This window comes from Nerophis ophidion, linkage group LG10 (assembly GCF_033978795.1).
Source record: "Nerophis ophidion isolate RoL-2023_Sa linkage group LG10, RoL_Noph_v1.0, whole genome shotgun sequence".
NCBI classification, from domain to species: Eukaryota; Metazoa; Chordata; class Actinopteri; order Syngnathiformes; family Syngnathidae; genus Nerophis; species Nerophis ophidion.
This window is the reverse complement of record NC_084620.1, coordinates 41,956,677-41,973,654: the sequence shown is the minus strand read 5'-3', so window position 1 is coordinate 41,973,654 and position 16,978 is coordinate 41,956,677. Positions and strand designations below refer to the sequence as shown.

General features: G+C 41.0%; 1 protein-coding gene across 4 annotated transcripts in view; it reads right to left on the bottom strand.

The window, feature by feature from the left end:
- Positions 1-16,978, bottom strand: part of sorcs2 (sortilin-related VPS10 domain containing receptor 2) — a 498,151-nt gene that overhangs the window by 200,787 nt on the left and 280,386 nt on the right. For all 4 annotated transcript variants that reach the window (XM_061913816.1, XM_061913818.1, XM_061913819.1 and 1 more), the window contains exon 3: positions 11,697-11,796. In XM_061913816.1, coding sequence (XP_061769800.1) covers positions 11,697-11,796 — 100 coding nt within the window. The remainder of the gene's footprint in view (positions 1-11,696; positions 11,797-16,978) is intronic.

Sequence of the window (16,978 nt, the reverse complement as noted above, 5' to 3'; positions counted from 1 at the left end):
TATATTGACTATGATATGCGCTCGGCATCAGGATTTTTTTTTCATGCTTGAAATAAGAAAATATTACTTTAAAAAGTAGTTTTATACTTGTGAGTGTTGATGACACAGCTTTGCAACAGTTGATATTCTAGTTTCAAGCATGTTTTACTCAGTATAGGTCATAACATCTCGCAACAAACTGTAATATCTTACTGAGATAATTTAGAACAAAACCTTTAAAACAAGTAAAACACTCTAACATAAAATATGCTTAGTGAGAAGAATTATCTTATCAGACAGAAAATAAGCAAATATCACCCTTATTTGAGATATTTCATCTTACTTAATTTCTCAGTTTTTGCAGTGTGTAAATACAGTAAATATTGCTCAACCTTTAGGCTTAAGTCGCTTTGTCCAGGAATTTGATGGCGGTTGGAACAAATTAATAAAACAATTGAGTTTCATGGTGGCAGACGGGTTAGTGCGTCTGCCTCACAATATGAAGTTCCTGAGTAGTCAAGGTTCAATCCCGGGCTCGGGATCTTTCTCCCCGTGAATGTGTGGGTTCCCTCCAAAGACATGCACCTGGGGATAGGTTGATTGGCAACACTAAATTGGCCCTAGTGTGTGAATGTGAGTGTGAATGTTGTCTGTCTATCTGTGTTGGCCCTGCGATGAGGTGGCGACTTGTCCAGGGTGTACACCGCCTTCCGCCCGATTGTAGCTGAGATAGGCACCAGCACCCCCCGCGACCCCAAAGGGAATAAGCGGTAGAAAATAGATGGATGGATGGATTGAGTTTTCAGTAATAGAGGTAGGAATCTAACAGCTCAGTCAGCGGTATTAGCCACACCAACTAAGTAAGATCATTTTAAAAATCAAACAGATGTGCTGTTCATGCATTTAATAATACAACTGTAATACAAATAATTAAACAAGGTGACTCGGTAAAAAATCTGGGTATTATCTTCGACCCAACTCTCTCCTTTGAGTCACACATTAAAAGCGTTACTAAAACGGCCTTCTTTCATCTCCGTAGTATCGCTAAAATTCGCTCCATTTTGTCCACTAACGACGCGGGGATCATTATCCATGCGTTTGTTACGTCTCGTCTCGATTACTGTAACGTATTATTTTCGGGTCTCCCTATGTCTAGCATTAAAAGATTACAGTTGGTACAAAATGCGGCTGCTAGACTTTTGACACAAACAAGAAAGTTTGATCATATTACGCCTGTACTGGCTCACCTGCACTGGCTTCCTGTGCACTTAAGATGTGACTTTAAGGTTTTACTACTTACGTATAAAATACTACACGGCCTAGCTCCATCCTATCTTGCCGATTATATTGTACCATATGTCCCGGCAAGAAATCTGCGTTCAAAGGACTCCCGCTTATTAGTGATTCCCAGAGCCCAAAAAAAGTCTGCGGGCTATAGAGCGGTTTCCATTCGGGCTCCAGTACTCTGGAATGCCCTGTTCGAGATGCTACCTCAGTAGAAGCATTTAAGTCTCACCTTAAAACTCATTTGTATACTCTAGCCTTCAAACAGACCTCCTTTTTAGACCAGTTGACCTGCCGCTTCTTTTCTTTTTCTTCTCTGCCCCCCCACCCCTTGTGGATGAAGTGCTGGCTGTTCAGAGTCGGGACCCAGGATGGACCGCTCGCCTGTGTATCGGTTGGGGACATCTCTACACTGCTAATCCAACTCCGCTTGGGATGGTTTCCTGTGGACAGGACTCTCGCTGATGTCTTGGATCCGCTTTGAACTGAACTCTCGCGACTGTGTTGGAGCCGCTATGTATTGAACTTTCACAGTATCATGTTATACCTGCTCGACATCCATTGTTGCTTTCGGTCCCCTAGAGGGGGGGGGGGGTTGCCCACATATGAGGTCCTCTCCAAGGTTCTCATAGTCATCATTGTCACTGGCGTCCCACCGGGTGTGAGTTCTCCTTGCCCACTGGGTGTGAGTTTTCCTTGCACTTATGTGGGTTCTTCCGAGGATGTCGTAGTTGTAATGGTTTGTACAGTCCTTTGAGACATTTGTTATTTAGGGCTATATAAATAAACATTGATTGATTGATTGATTATACCTTTGTAGTATATTTTCAAACCTTGATGTATCTGACTTCTGTAGATGGGGAAAAAGTCGTTGACAGAACATCTAATTGATTAATTTAGTCCGTCCCAAGACATATCTAAAAGGCTATGACCAACGGCAATAACCGTCATTTATTCACACAAACCTCGAAGCTCACAGGTCACTGAGCGATGAAGTGCAAGTGGCTTTTGACATCCCATTTAAAAGCAGGAACATGCGCACGCTCCACACGCACACACACGCCATGAAATAAGAGAGGCCATGTCTAATTCTCGGTGTCTTTTGGGCAGCCATTGCAAGTACAGCCTGGCAAATTTATCAATTTATATGCAGTGCTGCTTGCAGTTTACGCACGCACGCACGCACGCACGCACACACACACACACACACACACACACACACACACACACTCACAAAGCGCTCGGAAGAAAAAAGATACATTTTCCAGTTTCGGATTTTGCTTTTTATCGCTCTCTTCTCCTTGTTCACAGTTCCACAAGTTTTCTTGCCAACCGGGAGAAAACTGGGAGAGCTGGCCATCAGCATTGTGTACATGTTTATTTTTTTGTAAAGTTGTGGAGGGAAAGGACTTTCAACAAAATAAAGGTCTCAGGAAGCTGCTTACACAAGAACATATTTTGGCATATTTTCTGTGTTCTGTTTTAGTGCTGGTTTTGCAGCAATACAAAACCCAAAACCAGTGAAGTTGGCACGTTGTGTACACTTTGCATCAGTCCATCCTTGATTAGCTCGGGCCCAGCGTTTCTGCGTGTTGTTGATAACTTTACATAGTAGAGTTTGAACTTGCACTTATAGATGTACAGATGGACTGTAGTTACTGACAGTGTTTTTCTGAAGTGTTCCTGAGCCCATGTGGTGATATCATTTACACACTGATGTTGGTTTTTGATGCAGTATCGCCTGAGAGATCAAAAGTCACGGGCATTCAATGTCACATGCAGTGATTTCTCCAGATTCTCTGAACCTCTTGATGATATTACGGACCTTCGATGGTGAAATCCCTAAATTCATTGCAATAACTTGTTGAGAAATGTTCTTCTTAAACTGTTCCACAATTTGCTCACGCATTTGTTCACAAAGTGGCGACCCTCACTCCATGCTTGTTTGTAAATGACTGAACATTTCATGCAAGCTGCTTTTATACCCAATCATGGCACCCACCTCTTCCCAATCAGCCTGTTTTGTTGATAAGCATTCCTCAACTTTCTCAGTCTTTTTTCCCCTTGTGCCAGCTTTTTTGAAACATGTTGCAGGCATCAAATTCCAAATTAGTTAATATTTGCAAAAAATAAAAAAAGTTTTCCAGTTCAAACGTTAGATACCTTGTCTTCGCAGTCTATTCAATGACAATTATCTGCAAATCATTGTATTCTTTTATTATTAACGATTTATACAACATGCCAACTTCACTGGTTTTGGGGTTTGTAGTTTGTTGTGGATTTTATTCCATTTTGTTGAATTCATTCATCATTGTTTTATTTTTATAATTGAATTATTTAGATTTTTTAATGGAATTGTTATGTTTTCATTTTTCTAGTACATGTGTGCCGTGTGCGGCCTGTCTGCTTTCTGTTGCTGTACCTGTCCTTGGCGTTTCGGGTGGAGCCACTGGAGCACACCTGCATGCACTTATGATTTGGCCTCCTTTAGACTTCCTGCCAGGATTGTAATCATGCCAACACGCTCCTCCTGCATCACTTGCTCTAGTTGTTGATGTTCTCAAGTGTCGATTCGTTAATTTGGCCTATTATTCCCTGAACTGTTTCAAGTAACTGTTGCAACCTATTGTGATCGAGGGAGTTGAGTTACAGACTGTGGACTTATTCAAGTACCTCGGGGTTTGGGTGGACAATAAGCTGGACTGGACTGTTAACACGGACCACCAGTACAAGATTGGACAGAGCAGGCTGTACTTCCTCAGGAGACTGCACTCCTTCAACATTTGTAGAAAACTCCTGTGGATGTACTACCAGTTTTTTGAATTGATCTCAACTCTGTACACTGCTGCTGGAATTTTAATTTTCCTGAAGGAACTCTCCTGAAGGAATCAATAAAGTAGTATCTATCTATCTATCTATCTATCTATCTATCTATCTATCTATCTATCTATCTATCTATCTATCTATCTATCTATCTATCTATCTAGCTATCTATCTAGCTATCTATCTATCTATCTATCTATCTATCTATCTATCTATCTATCTATCTATCTATCTATCTATCTATCTATCTATCTATCTATCTATCTATATATCTATCTATCTATCCATCTAGCTATCCATCCATCCATCCATCCATCCATCCATCCATCCATCCATCCATCCATCTATCTATCTATCTATCTACTTTGGGTTGCAGGCCTGCTTCTGTTCCTTTGCTGATCATCCCTATTCTGGTGGCATTGCCCATTTTAAGCTGTTCTTTGTTTTTGTTCTATTTTTACCCAGCGCTTTTTCTTCCTGAATATTGTTTTAAAATGTTTCCAGTCGGTTTCTGCTTTTGGATCCTACTTCCAGCTAAGCACTTCAAAAGTACCAATTTGGTACAATTATCGTTTAAAAGCCCCACTGAAGAACTTTCAGTTTTGGTTGATTTTGGCAGCGCCAAAACCGTAGTGTTTTGCCAGAAGCTTTTGCAGACAACGCACTTGGCAACTATGAGACTTACTGTATTTGAAAAAAGGCGTTAATTGGAGCATTGACAGTAGTTAGACTTTCTGTGTTTATTTATATATGACTTTCAGCTAAGTCACAGCAACTCATACCAGTCACCAAGCAGTGTGGGTTTCCACTCTGGCTGTAATTCCAGAGTGGCCAGCCCGAAATGCTGGTGTTGTAAATAAGGGAGATATTTACAACAAAGTTCTAAGGCTTAGTTATATATCAGATATATCAGATCATAGGTGTTTTTTTTACCCTTTATGTTCACATTTTGCTGTGTTTATTGCATTTTAAGTAACGTTTTAATTTCAAACGAGAGGGCGTGGCATTCATATGTTGTCAATATTCAGTGTTTTATCGTTCATAGTTAATATTGTAAATCCCACATGCTTTATGTTCATGTACATTCTGGGTGTATGTGTATGTGTTTGTATATATATATATATATATATATATATATATATACACATACACATATACCCATATATATATATATATATATATATATATATATATATATATATATATATATATATATATATATATATATATATATATATATATATATATATATATATAATATATATCCCCCGAGTCAGAATGATTGCCCAGGCCTGCTCTTGTCTTTAAATAGACAGCTTTTCAGACCAGTTGACCTGCTATGTCTTTTCTTTTCTGCTATGCTCCCCTTTCCTGTGTGGAGAGGTTATCAGGTGACCACAGATTCTGCGCTAGCTGTTCAAATTTAGGACCCAGGGTGGACCATTCCTCTTTACAACAGTTCGGGACGTCTCTGCGCTGCTGACTTGTCTCCATTCCCTTGCTGGCCCCAATATGGAACTGGACTCTCACATTATTAACTACAAACCCCGTTTCCATATGAGTTGGGAAATTGTGTAAGATGTAAATATAAACGGAATACAATGATTTTCAATTCATTTTCAACCCATATTCACTTGAATATGCTACAAAGACAACATATTTGATGTTCAAACTAATAAACATTTTTTTTTGCAAATAATCATTAACTTTAGATTTTGATGCCAGCAACAATTGACAAAGAAGTTGGGAAAGGTGGCAATAAATACTGATAAAGTTGAGAAATACTCATCAAACACTTATTTGGAACATCCCACAGGTGAGCAGGCTAATTGGGAACAGGTGGGTGGCATGAATTGGGTATAAAAGCAGCTTCCATGAAATGCTAAGTAATTCACAAACAAGAATGGGGCGAGGGTCACCAATTTGTAAGCAAATTGTTGAACAGTTTTAGAACAACATTTCTCAACGAGCTATTGCAAGGAATTTAGGGATTTTACCATATACGGTCCGTAAAATCACCAAAAGGTTCAGAGAATCTGGAGAAATCACTGTACGTAAGCGATGATATTACGGATCTTTGATCCCTCAGGCCGTACTGCAACAAAAACCGAAATCAGTGTGTAAATGATATCACCACATGGGCTCAGGAACACTTCAAAAAACCACTGTCAGTAACTACAGTTGGTTGCTACATCTGTAAGTGCAAGTTAAAACTGTGCTATGCAAAGCAAAACTAATTTATCAACAACACCAAGGAAGGCCGCCGGATGCAAAGTGGAAAAGTGTTCTGTGGTCTGACGAGTCCACATTTCAAATTATATTTGGAAACTGTGGACGTGGTGTCCTCCGGAACAAAGAGGAAAATAACCATCCGGATTGTTATAGGTGCAAAGTTCAAAAGCCAGCATCTGTGATGGTATGGGGGTGTATTAGTGCCCAAGGCATTGGTAACTTACACATCTGTGAAGGCACCATTAATGCTGAATGGTCCATACAGGTTTTGGAGGAACATATGTTGTCATCCAAGCAATGTTATCATGGACGGCCCTGGTTATTTCAGCAAGACAATGCCAAGTAATGTGTTACAACAGCGTGGTTTCGTAGTAAAAGAGTGCGGGTACTTTCCTGGCCCGCCTGCAGTCCAGACCTGTCTCCCATCAAAAATGTGTGGCGCATTAGGAAGCGTAAACTACGACAGCGGAGACCCCTGACTGTTGAAAGACGAAAGCTGTTTATCAAGGTAGAATGAGAAAGAATTCCACTTTCAAAGCTTCAACAATTAGTTTCCTCAGTTCCCAAGCGTTTATTGAGTGTTGTTAAAAGAAAAGGTGATGTAACACAGTGGTGAACATGCCCTTTCCCAAATACTTTGGCACATGTTGCAGCCATAAAATTCAAAGTTAATTATTATTTGCAAAAAAAAAATAAAGTTAATGAATTTGAACATCAAATATCTTGTCCTTGTAGTGCATTCCACTGAATATGGGTTGAAAAGGATTTGCAAATCATTGCATTCCGTTTATATTTACATCTAACACAATTTCCCAACTCATATGGAAACGGGGTTTGTAGATCCACTCGGCATCCATTGCACCGGTCGCCCGGGGTAAGTCATTGTGGCTTGTGCAGCCCTTTGAGACACTTGAGAAAGGGCTATATAAATAAACATTGATTGATTGATTCATTGATTCATTCATTGAATAAAGGTGTTAACTGGAGCATTCACAGTAGTTAGACTTTCTATGTTTATTTATATTTGACTTTCATATCTAATAATTATTTGAGATTTCCGATATTATCGAACTGCCGATATTATCGGCCGATAAATACTTTAAAGTGTAATATCGTAAATTGTTGGTATCGGTCTTAAAAAGTAAAATGTATGACTTTTTAAAACGCCGCTGTACGGAGTGGTACAGAGCGCCAAAAAACCTTAGAGGCACTGCCTTTGCGTGCCGACCCAATCACATAATATCTACGGCTTTTCAAACACACAAGTGAATGCCCTGCATACTTGGTCAACAGCCATACAGGTCACACTGAGGGTGGCCGTATAGACAACTTTAACACTGTTAAACCCACACCAAACAAGAATCACAAACACATTTCGGGAGAACATCCGCACCGTAACACAACATAAACACAACAGAAAAAATACCCAGAACCCCTTGCAGCACTAACTCTTCCGGGACGCAACAATATACACCCCCTGATACCCCCTACCCTCCCTCCCTACCTCAACCCCCCTCCCCCCCAACCTCCTCATGCTCTCTCAGGGAGAGCATGTACGCAATTCCAAGCTGCTTTTTGAGGCATGTTAAAAAAAATAATGCACTTTGTGACTTCAATAATAAATATGGCAGTGCCATGTTGAAGTTTTTTTCCGTAACTTGAGTTGATTTTATTTTGGAAAACCTTGTTACATTGTTTAATGCATCCAGCGGGGCATCACAACAAAATTAGGCATAATAATGTGTTAATTCCACGACTGTATATATCGGTATCGGTTGATATCGGAATCGGTAACCTGCAGTTATTTTTGCGTTCGTCGACCAAGCACCGTAGAGGAGACTCAATAGTTGATAGAATAGGGTTGTTTATCTAATTCTATCGTCACAAATAAAAACTGGTACACAAACACAAAAAAGGCATACAGACACATTGAGTAGTGAAATAACGTGCAGCTTACTTTTGCATATACAGTATCTGTATTCTGTCTCACTACGCGTTCTCCTCCTTTTTTCCGGCCCTGTTAATGGCAAGGCAAACTGACACGGCGCAGATCTATGGTTATCAGAAATGCACTACAGCAACACTTTCATCGCAGAAAGCGATACAAGTGCATCTCTCTCAAGATCAGAAGCTGGTGTGGACGACATCAGACAATTAGGAAAAGAGCCAAGTCAACCACTGAATCACGCGGCTTATCTGCTGCCCGCCTGGTGGGAAACTCACAAGAGTTCACAAGACGCTGAGCGGATTGAAATGTGCTTCTTGTAGCTGAAGGCAGTGGATTACAAACACATCAAGGGGGAAATCAATAATTAAAAAGCTGGAGATGCAGCTGCAAAGGACTTTGAAGTAGAAAAATACAAGAAAATAAATAAATAAATTCAATTAAATACATTTTTTTTACATTGCACCAATTAAAAACAAAAGTGACATTAAAATGGCAGCAGATCTAGAACCAGGTTCCTCATGCAATAAATAGAACTAACTGAAACCCAACTTGTGCAGGGAACAACTCTTTATACGAAAAAACAAAAACAAATCCTAACAGAACCCAGACTCTGTGAGGTGGTTGTCTGCCTCGACCGGTTGGGTTGTTTATTATTCATTGAATGGATCCCCATTAGCTGACACTCAAGGCAACTGCTAGTCTTCCTGGGGTCCATATAGGAGCATACAAAATTAAAATAAAAAAAAAATACATGCATTACCAAACATTATACAATGGAAAAATACAACATAAGATAAAAAAAAGCTAGTTAAAACCAGTATTAAAAAAATCACGTCATGTGGGCAGCTGCAATAGGTGTATTTTCAAAGCTGTCTTGAATGACAATTTACTTTGTGAGAGATTAATGTGTGATGGCAATATTTTCCAGAATGATATACATCAGTACATGACTGTATATTTGAGGAGATTGGTCCTGGTAGCAGAAAGTGCCAAATAGCCATTGCTGGCATTCCTAGTGTCATAAGTATGTGTGTTAGTTGATTTTAAAAACTGTTTGTAAAAGTAATCTGGTGATTGATCTAAAATGATAGTTCTAAAGAACATAAGGAGACTACACTGCATCTTTTGTTCAACGGACAACCAGGACAGGCGTGAATGCATGAATGAAATATTAGCGCGCAATGAACATTTAAGTAACAGTCCAGGCCAGGGGTGTCAAACTCAAAGATCAGGCCAAAATTTAAAACTGAACAAAGCCGCAGGCCAAGGTTGAACAAATTAACCTTTTAATAGGGACCCAAATAAGTTTTGCATTGAACATTGAACAAGCAAGACTTATACAGTAACTTTATAGTGACATGCAAAATCGAGTTTCAAATAATACTAATAATAATTAAAAAAATATCAATGACATATCAAATAAAATTTAAATACAAATTTAATGCCTCTTTTCTATTTGCAGCCTTCTGAGGTAAATATCAAAATATAGTGTAGCGTCCCGAAATAGATAGTGCTGCAAGAGATTCTGGGTATTTGTTCTGTTGTGTTTATGTTATGTTACAGTGCAGATGTTCTCCCGAAATGTGTTTGTCATTCTTGTTTGGTGTCAGTTCACAGTGTGGCGCATATTTGTAACAGTGTTAAAGTTGTTTATACGGCCACCCTCAGTGGCCAGCTGTAATGTTAATTTGATATTGCCTCAAGGGCCAAATTAAATTACACGACGGGCCAAATCCGGCCCGCGGGCCAGAGTTTGACACCCATGGTCTAGCCGCTCTGTTTTGAACAAGGTGAAGTTTGTTCAGGTCAGACTTAGTTGTAGCGGACCATATTATAGGACAGTAATGAAGATGACAGAAAACCAAGGACTGTATAACTTGACTCATTGTTGAGTCTGTCAAGAAGGTGGAGCACTTTCTGACCATGGCTAAACCTCTTCCCATTTTCATTAAAATACTATCGATATGATCGGACCATGACAGTTGACTGTCTAGTAGCACAGTAGGGAGACAGTAGACCAGGGGTGTCAAACAAATTTAAGCTCAGGGGCTGCATGGAGGAAAATCTGTGCACTTGTCTGGCCGGACTATTAAAATCACGGCATTATAACTAAAATATAAAGCCCACTTCAGATTGCTTTCTTTGTCTTACTTTGGCCAAAAATAGAACAAACACATTCTAAAAATATTACTAATAAAAAATTGAAAAAAATACCGGCTGCGGTAAAGTTTAGATCCATGAAGGAAAGAAGAAAGTGAATGTCAGTTTATCACTGAATACATTTACATATGCATAAAAATGTGATTTGTTTTGTATTATTTTTTTTAAACTAATGAATTAACGTTTATGACAACCTTTTTCCAAAACATAATATAGAGTGTGAGATATAACAGGATAATGCATATATTTATCATCCATCCATCCATCCATTTCTACCACTTTTTCCCTTTTGGGGTGGCGGGGGGCACTGGCGCCTATCTCAGCTACAATCGGGCGGAAGGCGGGGTTCACCCTGGACAAGTCGCCACCTCATCACAGGGCCAACACAGATAGACAGACAACATTCACACTCACATTCATACACTAGGGCCAATTTAGTGTTGCCAATCAACCTATCCCCAGGTGCATGTCTATATTTATCATTTGTTTTCAAAACGGATAAAAAAAAAAAGGGAACCCAAACATTTATGGTGAGACCCCATTTTTATGAGGTCCCTGGGACCCCTTTTTGAAAATGCCTAGCGCCAACACTGATAGAGTATTGGTGCGTGCCTGCGGGCCAGTTCTATCCATCCATCCATTTCCTACCGCTTATTCCCTTTTGGGGCGCTGGTGCCTGTCTCAGCTACAATCACGCGGAAGGCGGGGTACACCCTGGACAAGTCCCCACCTCATCGCGGGCCAACCCATAAAGACAGACAACATTCACACTCACATTCACACACTAGAGCCAATATAGTGTTGCCAATCAACTTATCCCCAGGTGCATGTCTTTAGAAGTGGGAGGAAGCCGGAGTACCCGGAGGGAACCCACGCAGTCAAGAGGAGGACACAGAAAGATCCCGAGCCCGGGACTGAACCCAGGACTACTCAGGACCTTCGTAGTGTGAGGCAGACGCACTAACCCCTCTCCCACCGTGCGGCCCAAGCCAGTTCCAATACTAATCAAATATCATCCCGGGGGCCACAAACAATTCATTTGGCCCACGGGCCTTGACTTTGACACCCCTGCAGTAGGAGGACGGAGGGTGGAGGGGTTTAGCGACAGGGAGAGAGACAACAGCCAATAGGCACAAAAACAGCCCCGATCAGCATTAATAATACCATGATGACAGCAATGTTCGAAAGACTATCACAGCAAATGTAAGCAGTCAATTCATACGTTCATGTGTGTTACCTGCACAATAAAAAATAAAGAGACCTGTTTTACCTTCTTTTTGTTGGTGGGGCAGATGTAGAAGCTGGTCACCACAATGGTGGTCCCTGGCACCAAGTTGAGCTTCGTGTAAGTGGTGCCGTAGTCGCTGGATCTGAAAAAAAAAAACACTTTTAAAATCTTAAACAGAGATGTCAGCCGTCCAATATTATCGGCAAATAAATCCTTTAAAATGTAGTATCGGAAATTATCAGTATCGGTTTCAAAAAGTAAAATTTATGACTTTTTAAAACGCCGCTGTACGGAGTGGTACACGGACTAAGGAAAAGTACAAAGCGCCAATTAACCTTAAAGGCACTGCTTAGTCACATAACATTTTCGGCTTTTCACACACACAAGTGAATGCAAGGCATACTTGGTCAACAGCCATACAGGTCACACTGAGGGTGGCCGTATAAACAACTTTAACACTGTTACAAATATGCGCCACACTGTGAACCCACACCAAGCAAGAATGACAAATACATTTCGGGATAACCTCCGCACCGTAACACAACATAAACACAAAGGAACAAATACCCAGAACCCCTTGCAGCACTAACTCTTCCGGGATGCTACAATATACACCCCAGCTACCTCCTACCTCCCCACCTCAACCTCCTCATGCTCTCTCAGGGAGAGCATGTCCTAAATTCCAAGCTGCTGTTTGGAGGCATGTTAAAAAAAAATAATGTACTTTGTGACTTCATTAACAAATATGGCAGTACCATGTTGGCATTTTTTTCCATAACTTGAGTTGATTTATTTTTGAAAACATTCTTACATTGTTTAATGCATTCAGCGGGGCATCACAACAAAATTAGGCATAATAATGTTTTCATTCCACGGTATCGGCTGATATCAGAATCGGTAAACAAGAGTTGGACAATATCGGAATCAGCAAAAAAGCCATTATCGGACATCTCTACTCTTAAAACCTAAATCATTCTGCTCAAAAAAGACCAACACAGATATTTTATTGTCCAGTGTCCACCTCCTGTGCTGCTTACTTTAGACATGAAAATTTTACTTCTGTGCTGCTCAGTCAGTGATTGGTACCCTATGGTTTTCAAACTAGACAAAGGTTGTCGCATTAGTGTCTGCTTTTACAAAATGATTAATGACATGTCGAGGCTGCCCCAGACTAAACTGGGGTCCTAAGCAGATTTTTATTTGGAGACTTCCTGTCATGACCTGCCTGGACAGGTTGGACTTTGTGTTGTTTTCCTGTGCCTTTGAGTTTGCTTAGTTTCAGTGCTCTTCACCTGCCTCGGCAGTCAGTATGGAGCACTGATTGAATACACCTGCCTCTGATCACTAATCAGAGGGCTTCATAGGCCTGATATTGTAAATCCCGCATTCTTTATTTTCATGTACATTCTGGGTGTCTCATTCAGTAAAAAAAATAAAAATTCTGTTCCGTTTTTTAACCATAATATTTTTAGCATTCAGGTATTTGTGTTCAGGTTTTATATTAGTGCTCCTAAAAATTGATATGGCGGCCCCCAGATAATTTTTTTTTTTCAAAATTTGGTCCCCTGAGGCAAAATAATTGCACAGGCCTGACCTAGATTCTACTCCAGCAACTAAGAAAGTGTACTTATTTTAGCATAATTTTTGGATTTGTTAGCCAACCCAAAAAATATTTTCCCTTGTCTAGGTAGGTCTTTATTGTCTTTGCAACAAGTACAACGAAACGTTGTTTTCAGCACAAACCTGTTCAAGATTAGACAAACAAACAGTGTACAGGGTTACCGAACAATAACGCTGATGGGTCGCCATAAGGCGCCCCGTAAAAGATGGGAAAAAGGTTAACGCTGGGGAAGGATGAGTAAAGAAAACCAATCCAGACTGGGCTCCTAAGGGGGCCCAGTTCGGAGTGAGAAAAAACTTCCATAGCAAAGCACGTATACATATTACAACATACATCTCGAGATATCTAGCAACAGAGGGAAGGTAGTTCAAGGTCATGGTGGTAGGTCGCAGCTCTCAGGCGCTGACCATCCATTCATCACCCCCACGGGACTGCGTCGAGGGCGTTGGATTGGGGGACAGGAGGGGGTATGTGTGGCGTATATTTTTTTTGTGGATGTGTGTGTGAGTGTGTATAAGCCCATGGTGTGTCTCTGTTCCGCGGCCTTGATGTATTTGCCGTCGCTAGTCCAAAGTTCATAACAACAAGTGTGTGTCCATGAGAGAATAAAAGGTAGTTTGTTGTGTCTTCCTGCAGTGATCTTCGGGAGAGTCTCGAAGGCAGGGAAAAAATCCAAGTTAAAATGATTTGTATGCGAGTGAAAATAAAATTTGCTTTTCACTCTAAAATTGTCTATGACTTGTCCTCAAAAACTGCGGAGTAGACTGTAGACAGTCCGATGTAATCCACAGTTCTTCCTGCATCCTCCAATCATTTGTGGCAGCTTTGGGGTACTTTGAAGACTGCCAGCAACTTCCAATTTGTCGACAAACCAGAGCAACGCTTACTCCAATCAGCAGATGTCCTGTTGTCATAATTCAGAATATGTGGATATATTCACGTTCTCGACAGAAAAAGGTCGCCAGGCACCCGGCCCTCCTTCTTCTCCCAACAGTCCGTCGTGTGTCCAGCAACAACCGCTTCGTCACAACAGCAGGTTCCCCCAAACCCAAGAGCTTCTAAAAGCTTTATAGTCATGCTCTCTAGTCACACGTTAATGTGCTATAATGTCTACAACTGCTTACGTCGACACTAATCTACCAGTCTGAGAGGCGTCGACATAAACAGGTTCCACTGTATTGAGCAATTTCATTAACAACACAGACACAACCGAGCGGCCCCTTGGAAAGGGGTTTATGACTTGACCTGCATCTCACTGAGGAACATCGGTACCAAAGGAAGAAACAATACCAAAAAAAGATGGGAGTCTCTCTTGGCTGAACTGAGTCAACAAATACAGATTGGCTTGTATTAGCCTAAACCAGGAGTCGGCAACCTTTACCCCTCAAAGAGCCATTATGACCTGTTTCAAAAAATAAATAAGATAATGGGAGCCGCAACCATTCTCGCGTGTATCTGCTGATGGTCACCCATATAACAGTAATAAGGGCGTGCTATGAAGCCATTGCCTTTGACGCCCTATACAACAAGTACAAACTGCTTGCCAGCCCAGTAACACGTTATTTGTGGCTTCCGCTGATACACATACACGACTACAAGGCATACAGTCAACAGCCATACAGGTTACACTAAAGGTTGTAATATAAACAACTTTAACACTCTTACTAATATGCGCCATACTGTGAACCCACACCAAACAAGAATGACAAACACATTTCGGGAGAACATCCTCACAGTAACACAACATAACAATTACCCAGAATCCTATGCTATATTATACACCCCGCTAGCACCCCCCCTCCGTGCATTGGTTGAGGTGGGCGGGGTGTATAGTATACCCTGGGAGAGTCATGGATGCATGGGATTCTGGGTAATTGTCATGTTGCGTTTATGTTGTGTTACTGTGAGGATGTTCTCCCGAAATGTGTACGTCATTCTTGTTTGATGTGGGTTCACAGTGTGGCGTATATTAGTAAGAGTGTTAAAGTTGTTTACATCACAACCTTCAGCGTAACCTGTATGGCTGTTGACTATATGCCTTGCAATCTCGTACGTCACTGCGTCCGGCCGGCACGCAGATAGCATGGTGTAAAGGTGGGCGATGACATGTTGTAGAGGATGTTTAAAGTAAAGCCATCACGGCACGCCCACAATATTGTAGTCCGAGTGAAAATCGGAGAATGTTAACCCCGGGTGATATCCGGGAGTGGCACCAAAATCCGGAAACCGCCCGAAACAATCGGGGGGGGTCGGCGATTATGAATATGCAGCTGAGCCACATCAGAGTAGCCAAAGAGCCGCATGTGGCTCCGGAGCTGCGGGTTGCCAAACCCTGGACTAAACTGAAGCATCCGTAGGATAATGTCAGTGTGTTGCGTTCTCCTTAGCTATACTTCCACAGCGTGTTTTGTGCAGCCAGACGAAGAGATGGTGCAGTGTTTTTAGGTAGCTGTGGGCTGCCTCTTAACTTGAGGGAGCCCGCGAGCCTGGAGAAACCTTGATGAAAGAAAACGATGAGCTAGCCCGTCGGTGCAGTTAAGGACGAGAGGATTGGAGTCTTTTGCACAGCAGGATGTCAACCACAACGAAATAAAACTCTTGCATACAAAAGCCGCAGCTTTTATTTCACCATCCCGACAGCACTCACATGGGGTTAAATGCATGACAGAGCAAAAGGTGACACAATAACGCCTCACTGTGAGGACATTTCAGTCATTCAGAGGCCAGAAGAAAGTAATTTTGGGAAAAGAAACGAGCAAAACCAGTCATTGGGGAAAAAGAAGCACGCTTAGTGGCATTATTAGTTGATCATATCTGGAATATATTACATATATATATAACAAAACATGCACCTGGGGATAGTTTGATTGGCAACACTAAATTGGCCCTAGTGTGTGAAAGTGAGTGTGAATGTTGTCTGTCTATCTGTGTTGGCCCTGTGATGAGGTGGCGACTTGTCCAGGATGTACCCCGCCTTCCGCCCGATTGTAGCTGAGATAGGCGCCAGCGCCCCCCGCGACCCCAAAAGGGAATAAGCGGTAGAAAATGGATGGATGGATATATAACAAAACATATAATTCTTAAAATGATCAAATTTAGTACAAAACAGAGTAAAATAAGTAAAAATTTGAATCCAATAAAAAAAGGCTTAAAGTAAGAATAATCAAAACAAAAAAGATATGATGCTGTTAGAATAATTGTTTCTAAGTTATCACAAAAACTTTGCGTTACATTGAGTGCCCGGCGAGAAGCAAAAACATGTCTTTGAGCCTACCATGAAGAAGGCTTGTAAAACTCCACTGTGTAGGATGGAAATCAACATGAAAGTGTTCTGTTTCTTTCATAAATTGTAATCAACAGAAATATATTGTTGTGACCCAAGAACTACAAAGCGGAGAGGAAGCAGGGCCTGACTCCCCTACAGGCACAGGTTTTTTGAACTCTTTTACAAACCTCTTTTGGAACTCTTTTACAACTGCTTTTTTTAAATCTTTTTTTACAAACCTCTTTTTTTAACTCTTTTACGAACTTCTTTTTTGAACTAACCTTTTCTTTTGAACTGTTTTGTAATCAAAGGCGATGGCTGTTTAGGACCCCGTCCCTTTGGAAGCAGCTGTTGCCAAGAAAAAAGGAGGCATGCAAACTTTTGGCAGAGCGTAAAGACACCGTACAAGGGTACAGATGTACATGTTTCTCCTCGCTG